The sequence below is a fragment of the Fundulus heteroclitus genome, chromosome 11 (genome assembly GCF_011125445.2).
Source record: "Fundulus heteroclitus isolate FHET01 chromosome 11, MU-UCD_Fhet_4.1, whole genome shotgun sequence".
Lineage (NCBI taxonomy): Eukaryota > Metazoa > Chordata > Actinopteri > Cyprinodontiformes > Fundulidae > Fundulus > Fundulus heteroclitus.
The window spans coordinates 6,480,292-6,493,209 of NC_046371.1; the positions used below are offsets into that span (position 1 = coordinate 6,480,292).

The window sequence follows — 12,918 nt, forward strand, 5'->3', positions numbered from 1 at the left end:
AACATCTGCATCTTTGTTTCCTTCCAACAACACGTGTTGGAATCTAAACAAAATTCTACTTTTTTTGAGTGTGAAGTTTGATCAAAATGGGTTAAATCTAATTAATTATATATTTCCTTGTTGGGATGTTTGATTTAATGCTTAATAAATCTGATGTACTATCAGGAGCAATCATCACGTACTTTGGACGCTTATGTTTTTCAAGCCAAACTTCCTCACTCCTACATGGAATTTATACAGCTCCAGTATGTCCTGATTCTGGGTCTTTTGAGCCATCAATAATAAATGTTTGTGCAGGATTTTGTTTTTTTTTAATATATTTTTTGTACTATAAACCATTTCGGAACATGTTTTTTTCTTTCTTTCTTGTTTTAGATTATTCCGTGTAAGAATAAATCTACAGATATAAACAGGATGGAATGTCTGAATAAAATACTGTTAAAAGCCTAGGTCTATATAATCCTTCATATTCAGCTTTTACGTTGCCAATCTAAACAAAACTAAATATGTTGATTTAATCTACACACAACAGTCAGTACGATTTTTCCTAGGGACATGACTGATCTTGTCCTTGAACATTAACCAATTATCATCATCTATAGCTTATTAATGATTTCAACGGCATTTCTGCCATTTCATCTTGTAAAACTACCATCGGTGATGTTCTAAATGCCCCACAACACAATCTAATATCTATTGATTGGCAATAAAGTATACATTTTCTTGCAAATGCCCAAAAGACACGCGTTCCAGTTTTTTTTTCTCGCGATGTTCTGCGAGACCAAGTGAACCCGCAGCGCGTGAGGAAGCCTTTCCGTTCGGTGAACACAATAATGGCTACCGCCCTGCGAGACTGTTGTTCGAGTCAGCGAGTCGAAACTGGACTTTTAACGACGTCCGCGTCGCTGCTTTGATACATTTTTCACTCCAGGTGAGACGGAATTGGACATAAAGCGTCAGCGGCGCCGCTTTCAGACACATTTACCCGCTAACTGTTGGACATACATAACGTTTTATGCGCAGACGGGTGGAGAAGGTTCCGCTATTCTCTGCGCAAGACAACAGCAGCAGCTGCATTCAGAAACGCTTTTTTCCCCTCCACACTTCTGTTTAGGGTTGGCAGCTGGTCTGGGGAAGCTTCTGCAGTTAATGTGTTTTTCTTTTTCTTTTTTTTTTTTTTTTTTGGTTGCCGGTTGCTAACGAAGCTAACCCATTCAGAACCTAAACAAAAATCCGCCGGTTGGTCGTTTTTTTTTTTTTTTTGTTCTGTCTGCGGTGCATCTGAACGCAAACAACTCAAATTCAACCTCTAGTATTTCCTTTATTTTACCAGCGCTAGGTCCAAAAAGATGTCCATATCTGTGTTTCTCTGTGTGCAAAGCTCCAACAAACGCTTTTCCCTTGAAGGCTTCTTGGAGCACAAGCTTTGACTTTGAGCTGAATCTCCGCAAACCAGATTCTGGCTGCTAACGGTCCTGTAACAGAACAAGCTTCCCTTTGTCTGGTCTGGCTTTATTGGATCTCCTGTTCTCTCATTTATCTCGTTATTGGCTCCATGCAATGTTGTGCTAGAAAACAGAATGGCATTTCACTTTTCTTTTTTTTTTTGTTTCTTAGCTGACAAACACTCTCCAAAGTAAGAACCTCCAGGGAAGATGGTCCCATTTGAAAGTAATTTGGCTTTTAAGTGAGTTATTATTATTTTCTGTGCAAGGGTGCTGGAACAACCTACCAGAGAAAATATAAATGAACCCTTCAAGTTAAAACCAGAGGAACAAGATGGAAAGCGACATAATAAAAAGCTAAAGCAACTAAATTGAATGCCATGATCCAACCATGTCCTCTGTGGTTGAAAATGTATATGAAAAATATTTATATGTAGGGCTGGACGATATAGGGGGGGAAAAACATATCGATAAAATAGAAATCATATCGATCGATATCGATAATTATCAGCAAGTTCAAAACATAGATTTTAAGTGCAGCCCTGGCCATTTTATGCTCTTGCTTAGCAACATATTTTTAAATACAGAACACACTAACAGTGAATTAAAATGCAACCCTTTATTCAACCAACTTTTTACCAAAACTTCATTTTTTTTATGTATTTAGAACATGTGCTCTCTGAACTTTTTGAAGGGGGGAAGCTTGGTTCCTGGGTCTGTTTATGATTGATTGGGAGGATGTTATGACTGTAATACTAATAGACTGGAATGCAAAAGGAAGGAAAACTGTTATTCTATTGAACTTTTTATTGACCTTTTTTCATCGATATACGTCTATCAATCGATATATATTGTTATTGAATTATTGTCCAGCCCTATTTATATGTGCCTTTTTTGTATTATCTAATTAAATGTCTTCATAGAGAGCAAGAAGAGGTATGAAAGATCTGCAGATTCAATTAGAAATTACACAATAGAAGCGAGGATAAAAGTTATTTAAATTCTGACAAGTAAACAAAATATGGCTAAAAATAATGCACATCAAATTTTAAGCTAAAGACGGGCTAAATGAGTTTTCATTTTATGCTCTTGGGTGGCAGCAGATGAGCGGATAATGATGCCTCACTGTGAAAATTAGCTTTAACTTTGGGTACAGAACATGTCTCTCCAATGAACCATCCAGAACCATCTCCTGATGGTTCTGGATGGCTTGTTGGGGAAAAGAGAATCATATAAAAGGGTTTTACTAGAACCAGTAGTACTTTTAAAAATCAACCAAAGCACCCTAGAAAACAGCAGCGCTCCAACTGCTGGTTGCTGCGGTGTTAGAATGGACAAAGACTCCTGGATAGGAGTCCAAATGTTTCCAGAAAACCTGAGCAGAAGTCCAGTTGCCTTCGACTTAAACCCGTTTGCTGAGGATTTGCACAGGCAGCTTAAAGAGAAGCAATTGAGAGACCTTGAAATGATTCCAGGGTTGTCCTTTTCCCTATCAGCGTTGTTTTGGCTGGATGTTCTAGTTCAGTTGTGGGCTGAGGATGAAAGCAGAGCCTTTTATCAGTCGTTTTAGCAGATTATGAATTCGTACGTTGAGGTCTCTCTCTGTTTGACCGGCAGAGAAGCGGTTAAACTCTGGAAACGGCTCCAGAACGGTACAGATGTATCGTCTCCAGCAAACTAGATAGAAAACCAGCAGGTCGCTCAGCTTAGGCCACGTAGACGGGGAATTCTACCCTGATATCTTGTGGTGTTCATTGTGATAATGATAAATGTCACAATGTAAAAAGCTGCAGTAAAGCCTCACAAACACAAAAACATCCCTATTTTAACACTGGGTTCTTCAGGACACCAGTTCCATGAACAAGTGTGACTATTAATAAATATATATATATATATATATATATATATATATATATATATATATATATATATATATATATATATATATATATATATATATATATATATATATATATATATATATATATATATATATTTGTTTATCACTATACTGGACACAGTATCTGCATTTTCTTTTTTTTTTTTTTTTTTCTTTTTTTATGTGTTGATTCTCTGGTGGAACCAAATAGTAACTGGCAGGTATGAATGGGCAAAGATTGAGCCGCTAAAATCACTTTAAACGTCACCTGATGTCATTCCAAATGAGCCCAAATGTTGTTGCACAACGGTCCTTTACATTTTACATCCCGTCTCTGCATGCTTACCAGAATGGGTCCTAATCGGACCAGCCCTCCTCCAACTGAGTGGATTTGGCGCTCGAGCTACTGAACTTTGTTCAAATTGTCTAAGGAGTAAAAAAATTACCAGAAATTCTGTCTTCTTTGAATCGACGGGGATTGCAATTAAAGCATTAATGCGTGTCTGTTGGACTATAATCACCCGTCTAAAGATCCAAGCCAACTCTTTTTCTTCTTTTTCCCTAAATTGTTTTTATTTGGCAGCGAGGAAACTCCTTTCCACTTCCTGGTTTCTGCTGCTTTCTCAACCTTTTCCCTCAACAAGTGATCGTACGCGCACAGACCGCAGCGGCGTGGCTATTGGGCTGATTGTCTGTCCTCTGCAGAGTTTACTAATGAATTGGCTCGCCTTTGTTCTCTGCTTTCTCCTCAGTTGTCAGTGGCATTGCTGCTCTCCCACAATGCATTGCCAGAGGCGTTTGTGTCCATCTGACAGACCAGTATAACCATTACCTCCTGTCCTTCTAGACCAAAGCAGAGCAACAACACAGGCAGGTAAGAGTCTTTTAAACCATATTTCTGCGGTTTCTCGATCAGACGTGTGGATTTCCATAAAATAAGTTAAAATATCAATACTTCTGTGACTTTTTTTCTTTTGTCGGAAACAATTAAGGGGCAACCTTGGTAGAAGTCATAAAAAAATATATTTTTTAAACCTTTAAGTACATAATTGCATTAAATAAATCTATTCTTGTATTTATTCTTTACTTTTTGAGTGTTTATAGGAACTTCTACCCCAAACTTTATCTTGGCGCTAGTTACAGAGAGGAGGATAGCAAGAGAGCTTATTGTTGGAGAACTATGGCCAAGATCTGTATCTGGAAAAACTAATCCATGCATTTATCTTTAGTAGAATTGGTTACTGCAAAGGTGTAAAGCCTAGCGGCTTGCCAGCCTTATGATGCAGAGGGGAGTTCCTGCTGTGTGAACGGGCCAATTGCGATCTTTTCACTAATCTGGATACGTATCGGATATTTTTCAAAGCGTCCGCTGTCTGAACGGTCATATCGCATTTTATCCATCTTTCACTTCACTCTCCTGTCTCTCACTACACATCCACACAGCAGCAGCAGCAGCTAGCGCTCCATAGAAGACCATCATTAGTAGCTGTGCTGCTTTCTTCGCTATGATGTCGTCTTACTATTATCGGCTCCCTTCGCTCCACAGCTTTCTAATGATAATAAGGAGAGACACCGGCCGGTATCCGTTTTTGTTTTGTTTTTTCAAGTTTTTTTTTTTTTTATTAAAACTTTATCGAACAGTTCTAGAAACAATTGCATTGACAGTGGCATGATGGCGTCCACATTCAGTAGTAATATGAACAGCCATCTAAAAAAAAATACCAGATTTCTGCAAAAGAGATGTAGTCATCAGCCAGATGAGACTATTGAACTAGGGCTGGGCAATTAATCAATGTCAATATATACCACGATAGACATCTGATCAATATAATTTAAAATACTTCAGATAAAATGTTAAATAAATCCACTGAACTCTTATCCAGAACCACATTGTATTCTGGGGGATGTAGGCAGACTCTCACAGCCAAAATAAGCAAGCTTGGTAGTGGGGCCGATCTATTTTAAAGTTTAAAGGTTCCATTTCTTAATAATTATCCATATGGACTGATATGAAAGGCTTCTATGGTGATACATTTTTCAGCCATGTCACACAGATTGAACGTTTCAGCACCAAGTAGTCCAGGTGGGTCTGCTGTGAAATCAAGAATGAATATGTGGCAAAGCAGCTGATGCCCGCTAGATCTAAATCCTCTAGAGAACGTGTGGGGTGAGCCCAGGAGAAGGGAAGTTAAGAACTAGGAAATGTATAAGGCTGTAAAAAGGATCACTCTTTTTGTTTATTTTAATAAATTTGCTCAAATGAATGGCTGGATTTTTGAGATTTCACTACTGTGATAAAATATCACATTTTAATACTTTATATACTTCTCATACCACTTTACCATAGGATTTATTCTTTTTTAAATCATGTCTCTGTTTGGAAATCATAAAACTTATGCCTCTAACTCTGTTCCTTGCAGGTTCTGCACTGACCCAACTTGTTTGTTAACTCACTGCAGTCATGTCTGGTTCTGGTGACTTACCAGGTGAGTGTTCCTTTAGGTTCAGTGCAGCTTAACTTTGTGTTTTTCTTAAAGAGAAGTAATATCTGAGTATCTGTTTATTTGGTTGTCATCTATTTTCAGTTTTCATTCAAGAGGCTCTAGATTATATCGGGAAAAAATTCTAAACGATAATTTGGTCTGAAGCATAAAACCCACAATTTTACCGAAGGTTTACTGGCTTAAAATATTATTACGATATATTGTGGTACATTTGTGATAATGATAAAAATTTGGATAATAGACAATTTACAGTTTCTTGCAGCTTTTTAGGTAACTGTGTGGATGTGACTGCATGTCAATTAGCCCAATAAACAGAAAACATATTAAAAGAAAAATTAAAATGTGTTTCATCAGGACTCTAGTCACATAAAGAAGTGTGATGTTTATCACTAAACCGCACAAAGTAACTCCATTTAATTAGATCTTTTTTTAATTAATTGATGTTTATTGGTGCTCTCAAGAAACCAACAGCGAAGAAAATAGCAAAAATAACAATTATGGCTGTTTTGGGGGGGTTTCTGACACCACTACTTGGAATTTATTGTTGTCAAGATAAACTTCAATTCTTAACATAGGAATTTTTTTGTGATAACAATAAAACGATACGATGAATGCCCACCACTAATTCCATTTATTTAAATACTTTCTTTTATTTCCTCATTTAAAACGCCTCCAGAGAAAAAGCATTATTGAACCTTAAGCCGTGTTGGACACAGTTTTCCCAGCAGGCTGCCTTCAGATGCCCAGTTTGCTTCAGCTAGCTCTCCACAGTTTGGTTATCCTGAAGATAAGTCATAAATCGCCTTTATATTTACCTTATGTCCGGTGGTGCCTGTAGCCATCGAGGGTTCTGGGATGGGCGGGATGAAACTTCCCATTGGAATGACCCGGCGGGCCCTCAGCTACGACGATAACCTGGAGGCCCCCATGTCCACGCCGCCCCACGACATCAGCATCAACAACCTGTGGAGGCGGCCCATAATCCCGGAGAGGAAGTTCTCCCAGCTGGCAGAGGTAAACGCGCCGTTTCCGTATTAACGGCTGATTGTTAATCAGGACAGTTTCCCTGAAATGAGGCTTTTGGTCCGATTGTCCTTCCTCACAGGAGGATGAAGGCGGTCCAGTCCGACGGGCTGCGGCGCAGGACAGCGCCCTCTTCAAGGCGCCAGCTGTGGTGAAAACCAAGGCTTCGTCCATCATCATGAATTCTCTCATCACCAGTACGTTGGAGCTCCCATTCTACATAACGTTCCTTTATTAGGGAGAAAACTTCTCCATGTTGTCCCGATGACTGGGTCATGTTTTCTAGATCACAGATGAATATTTTATCAGGACATGAACCAAAGCAGCAAAACCACGAGGTTTATTTAACCTGTTAATGGATTTTTGCGTGACATGGAAACTTTTCATCCTCAGAGCAAACTCAGGAAAGTATGTACAAGTTTGAGCAGACGGCAGGACTGACCGACACCAGTTACACCCCCCACAAAGGTCTGACTGCTGAGGAGACCAGACACCACCACCGCGTGCCCGAGTCCCTCCAGGTGAGATCAAGTCAGCTCTTTGATAAAAGAGTACCTATGAATAGTCCCACAGTTTTTCAAATTGCTGAGCCGTACGTCTATTTCGTTGGGATTTCATGTGACAGACCCACTGAAAGTTGTGCATCCGGAGGGGAAATGACGCATAATTCTAAAAGCTCAGTCTCAAACATCTGCAAACATCTCCTACGGTTCTGTTAAAGCCTATCAGAACACGACCCGTGCAAGCAGAGCTTTAACCAGATAAGCAGGTGGTTACTCTGGAGGAGTAGCAGAGATCCGCTGCTCGGTTGGGAGGATCTGTTGATGGAGTAACTGCTACTTCTGCACTCCACACATCTGAGCTTAATCAGAGAGTGGCAAACAGAACAGTGCCATATTCACAAAGAATCCTGCTTACTCACGTAATTTTAGGAAAAATCGTAGAATCTTACCTCAGTAAAATAAGTTATTCACAAAGCATCTTAGCCCTTAAGAGAGCTCCTAAAGTGAAAAAATGTTGGGAGTAGCGAGGAGGACTTTTAGCGACCCTAACAAAAGATCGTGGAAACCGAGAGAGCTGATTGGATGATCCACCAGCTAAACAGTGGAGGAAATTACTTCTATAAAACATAAACTTCTATAACAGTCATACAATTATAATATTTAGACGGAAATTAATTGGTTTCAGCGGCTCTGCCTAACGTTTTGTAATCCAGTCTAGTTTCTCTCCTTTGATTGCAATTAGCTCATTTGATTTTCTTTTTCTTGTACCATCAACCAATCACAGCAATTAAAAGACAGCGTCACACCTAGCAACGGGGTTAACCACACCTCACTGAGATAAAAACACAATTTCCATACTCAGTCGCTCTCAGCAGCATCTGAATCACTTTAAAGCTAAAAAAGCTTTTAGGCTAAGACAGGAGCTCAGAGAGACTCAGAACCGATTTTGTCCGTATTCACAGAGATTCTAAATCAATTCCACACAAGCAGTAAAGAGGCGACAAAACATCACCGTGCCGCGTCCTATTTGAGTCAGTCTGTCGCAACAAATCCCCAGGAGATGCGTTGTTAGTTTGCAAAGTGAGAAAAAGTGGGAAAAGTTCAGTTCTGTGTGCCAATGTTTGATTTTTGATGATGAATACGTCCCCTCTGTGTTGTCGCTTAGAAACTGCAGATCCAAAGTCTGGAGGCCAGAGAAGAGAAGAGCTCCTCCGCCCAGTCGACTCCATCAAACACTCCGCACAGCTCGCCTAAACAACAGCGCAGGTAAACACGCAGAGGGTTTCCACCTGAGGTCAGGATTTAGTCTGTCTGTGTAAGCCAAATAAAGGAGGGCAAAGCTGGCATGCTGGTGCTGTTTGTGTGCAGAGGCTGGTTCGGCAGCGCCAGCTCTGAGATCAGCTCCTCCAACAGCAGCGTGGACATGGGAGGAGGAGGAGGAGGAGGAGGAGGAGGAGACCCGGTGGCAGGCGGTGCCGTTGAAAGGTGGGGCGTGTTTGGGCCTCGGCTGCCTGTCCAGAGTTCGACTGCTGATCCGGGACCAGACGGTTCCGCTGCAGGTAACTTACCCTCCTCCGAATCAAAAGCCCAGAAAGTGCTTAAATAATAACAAAGAAAGGAATTCCAACAAAACATGAAAAAATAAACGACCTAAGCCCAAAATGTGACTTTAAAAGCTCCAGCAGGCGTGTGTGATCCGTCCAGGAGCCGGTTGAGGTCTCTGCACCAGATCCACCGTCACATTGTGGATTTGGGTTAAAGGATGAAAGCAGGACCTTTAGACTGCCAGTAAACACACTCACCCTGCGAGCGTCCGCAGCCATTGGGCTCCGGAGAGAGTGACGCAGAGTTTCTCCTCCACATAAAAACACATCAATAGCAACAAAAAGCTGCTGAGAAGCTGCTGTTAGCTGCTAACTTATGGGATGGTTCCAACCGAACTGGATCCTTTTAAAATCTTTGTTCCAAGATGACTCTAGGTAGGTAGTCTTGGACGTGTGAATAAGTGGGGGATTTCCTTTTAGTTAGGACCGTTATTCTGTTTGAAATAAGTTGACATTTTAGGTCTTTTTTTTTTTTTTTTTAAGGATTTAAAGCTAGATAAATCCAGAATCTGTGTTTTTTTATTTTATTATTGGGTTTAGACATGTTAACCCAATTTAAAAATGTTTAACTACAGCAGCAGTACAAACCAGATAAAAAGGGGTGTAAAGAAAACAAGGGTATTACAAATCTATACTTGCAGCAATGAATAGCGACATTAATAAAAGACAAATTTAATTAGGAGTAGAATTTAAAATAAAAACGGAGCGCTGGATCTTTCCATTGATCGTTCTCCCAGGTTGAAGCATGCAGCGAGAGGAACCTTTGTTCTGTTTGAACAATCTCTAGATTATCCTGTGACCTGGTTTCCCTTTTAACCTCTCCACCTTTTCTATAGATCTAGGTCTGTAGACTGGCCACGATTGAACACTTACCGTATTTTTCTGACTATAAGTCACACTTTTTTTTTTTCATAGTTTGGCCGATCCTGTGTGATTTAGGTACGACTTATATATAAATTTTAAATGGTAATTCATACTGACCAAGATGAACCAAGTAGTAAACATTACCATCTACAGCAACAAGAGGGCGCTCTAGGCCTGTGAAAAATATATGTTGCTCTTGCACCACTTAAAAATGTATTAAAACGTTAACTTATAAACAACAGAGACCGAACACATGTACATATGTTGTTTCATTGCTCCAGTCTGCACTCATGCAGCGAAGTGTTGCAGCTCGGAGGAACCAGACTGAAACAGAACCTGTTATTGGGCTATCTGTGAAGCTAATAGCAGCTAGAGCTAGCTTACAGGTCTGCTGTCCGGGTGTTTTACAACTTCGCTGATGCACGTCAGATTTATGCTGCTCTGAAACATCCGTGCCTTACTGTTAGCTTAGCATGTAGCAACCTTATGCTCACGGTCTAATTTCAGCGTAATTAGACCGAAATGCTCTGACGAGAACTTTCCCAGTTGGAGTTGCTAGCTTGTTGTGCTAATTTACTCCATTCATTCTCCCATGTATATTCTATATTATTCAGCTGGGTGTGGATGCTGCTATGTAACTGAATAAGTTACCATACCAGATTAAACGTCAGTTTTTAATCTTGGATTGTGTTAAATAAATTTCTAAATAAATGCAATTTATAGTCCGGTGTGACTTATGGTCTAAAAAAAAAAACGGTACTTTGTGTCTGCCGAACATTTTGTCTTTATTAGGTCACATGGCTCATTATCCTTCTGAAAGCCTTAACAATGATCTGTTGTCATTTATGGGCCTGCAGAGCCTTGTCTAAGTGTCCCAGTACTTCCTAATTCAGGCCCACAGCATCACAGGTCCTCCGCCACACATTGTCTAAAACAGATTTTTAAACTACGGCTTACCTGCTGCACTAAAAGGTGAACTAATCTGAGCGTTTCACGCATCACCAGAGGTTGATGGCAGCGTTTCTCTCCCAGCAGGCTTTGCCATCCAGGCGTACCGTGGAGCCCAGAAGCCGACCCCCATGGAGGTGATGAAGTCGCAGGCCACGCGACTGGCCGACAACCCCCAGAGGGTCTCCCCGCCCAAAATGGAGATCCCCACGGTGGAGGGTCGGCGGCAGGGAGCGCGGCCGCACAAGCTCAAACACCGAGACATGAACATCCTGACGCCCTCCGGCTTCTGAGACGACGACCGTCAGTGCCGCGAAGGTCCCATGAAACGAAAACGAACCTCCCAGCGTCCCGCGCTCTTCTTACCGACCACGGTCCTGTAACGTTCAGTTTAAACGGTTTTCTCCACCTGCATCCGTGTAAGCACGAGTCCTAGAGTTTGACCGTCTTCCAAAGAGAACGCTAGTTACAGCTTTCAGATCATTTCACGTTCGTTCTTTCTTTACATCAGGAATAAAATAAACTCAGACTACAATATTAGTATTATTAAAATAGACAACCCCCCCCTGGGTTAGATTTATTTATTCAGAAGGAAAATCCACCAGAGTTTGTAACTTCCTGTGTGAAGTGTGACCAGCTATGATAACCGATGTTAGAAGGTTTCTCTGGACGATGCTGTAAAGTTCAGAGCGTCCGGCAGCTCAAACGTGGTTTCATGGTGGAGATCAGCTAAAGATTCGTCTCCATCCTCCCGCAGCTGTCCTTGCAGCACTTCAGCTAGCTAGTTTGTGAAAAATAATTATTAAACGTGTTTAATATTTTCTTCCTGCATGTTTCTGGTCCCTTGTTACACTCTTTTTATTATGTTGAGTATTTTCTCCCAGCTTGTTTTTTTTAATTATTTTTTATTCTAACCACATAGTTTGGTATTCACCGGTTTGTACCTTCATTTCATTTCTTTCTACTTCCATTTCAGACCTGAAACGCAACTTCAGACCCATTTACGTTACTCTGTTTATTTTCCATTTGTAGCACGAATTACGCAGATAAATGCTCATAAAATAGTCAAATGGCATGTATAATGTAATCTATTTTCTGAAAACTGTGTCCTGCTTCCTCCTTCTGTTGATTCTAATGAATTATGCCAGATTAGAGCCCCTGATCAAGCCGAAATAACCCTGAGCAACCTGCTGTTGCTCGATATTAATGTTAAATGTTCAAAAAATAATCTTTCAATGCCATTATTTTGTTGGGTACCAAAAAAAATAAAAGTTTTTCATGGGACCTTTGATGGCGGCCGTAAACACTTCATATAAACTTTCCAACTTGCCTGTCGCCAAAACCTCAGTAAGAAAAAAGTAACACATTGCCGTTCGTGCTGGTGTCGTGCGTAAATGTTGCTTGGCTCTCAAATCCAATCATTTCTCTCACCTGTCGCTGTTTGAATAGTTAAACGACGCTTTGACTGAAGTCAGCCCACAGAACTCTGTTGGTTTTGTTCCGCTGAAGTTAAAAGGCGATGCTGCTCCCAGTTGAAAATGGTCCTCTGTAAATGCACTTTATCCCCATTGGAAACTGTTTTCCTTTGCCTTCTGAAGGAGGCGCCGGGCAGGACGGGACGAAGAACCAGTCAAGTGTCGACCAAACCAGTAGAGCAAAAATATTCCAGATATATTGTAAAAGTCGTCTCAGGAAAAAAAAAGCAAATAGCAGACTCTCTCCCTCTGGAAGGTTTAAGATGAATTATTTTGAATGAAATGGTCTTTTTTTTGTTGTTGTTTTTTTTTTTTTTGGGTTGTATAGATTTAACATTTTCCAGGTTTACACGTCATTCCAGTTAGAAATGAGAAGGATCTACGTGCAAATCAGGCTCTCCATAAAATAACGCTGTGGTCTCGTTTCCACAGTTCAAATTTGCTGTAATAAAAAATTAAAACATACCTCTAATATTTTTACTGCTGGCTAAATTTGAAGGATTCTCGTTTTTTCACCACTTTAGGAGTTTTACCAACTGCTGCGCGTAAATCGACTGAAACGAACGAAGACTCGTCCTGATTGGCCGTGGCCCGCTGAAGCCTTTTTACAGCAGTTTTTCTTGTATTTTTACAGTAGATCTTTTTTCAGCAGCCTGAGAAAGACACGGGCGCA

At 40.5% G+C, this 12,918-nt stretch overlaps 1 protein-coding gene across 3 annotated transcripts; it reads left to right on the forward strand.

The window, feature by feature from the left end:
* Nucleotides 1-785: 785 nt before the first annotated feature.
* On the forward strand, nt 786-12,700 carry LOC105930598 (putative monooxygenase p33MONOX). 3 transcript variants are annotated; one of them, XM_021319635.2, is made up of 9 exons: nt 786-931; nt 4,077-4,198; nt 5,745-5,810; nt 6,667-6,842; nt 6,934-7,048; nt 7,245-7,372; nt 8,520-8,620; nt 8,723-8,913; nt 10,858-12,700. In XM_021319635.2, exons 3-9 carry the CDS (start codon nt 5,786-5,788, stop codon nt 11,061-11,063), a joined length of 942 nt encoding a protein of 313 aa, XP_021175310.2. In that variant the 5' UTR covers nt 786-931; nt 4,077-4,198; nt 5,745-5,785; the 3' UTR covers nt 11,064-12,700. The 3 variants fall into 3 exon arrangements, with proteins under 3 accessions (XP_021175310.2, XP_021175309.2, XP_035998683.1); XM_021319634.2 differs by having other exon boundaries at nt 787-931; nt 10,855-12,700; XM_036142790.1 differs by having other exon boundaries at nt 787-931; nt 4,077-4,194; nt 10,855-12,700.
* Nucleotides 12,701-12,918: the final 218 nt, after the last annotated feature.

Excerpts from the sequence above, each read along its gene's own strand:
- LOC105930598 (XM_021319634.2), top strand. The coding sequence starts at position 5,786 with ATGTCTGGTTCTGGTGACTTACCAG. Across the intron at positions 7,373-8,519 it reads GCGTGCCCGAGTCCCTCCAG|AAACTGCAGATCCAAAGTCT; the intron begins GTGAGATCAAGT and ends GTTGTCGCTTAG. Across the intron at positions 8,914-10,854 it reads ACCAGACGGTTCCGCTGCAG|CAGGCTTTGCCATCCAGGCG; the intron begins GTAACTTACCCT and ends TTTCTCTCCCAG.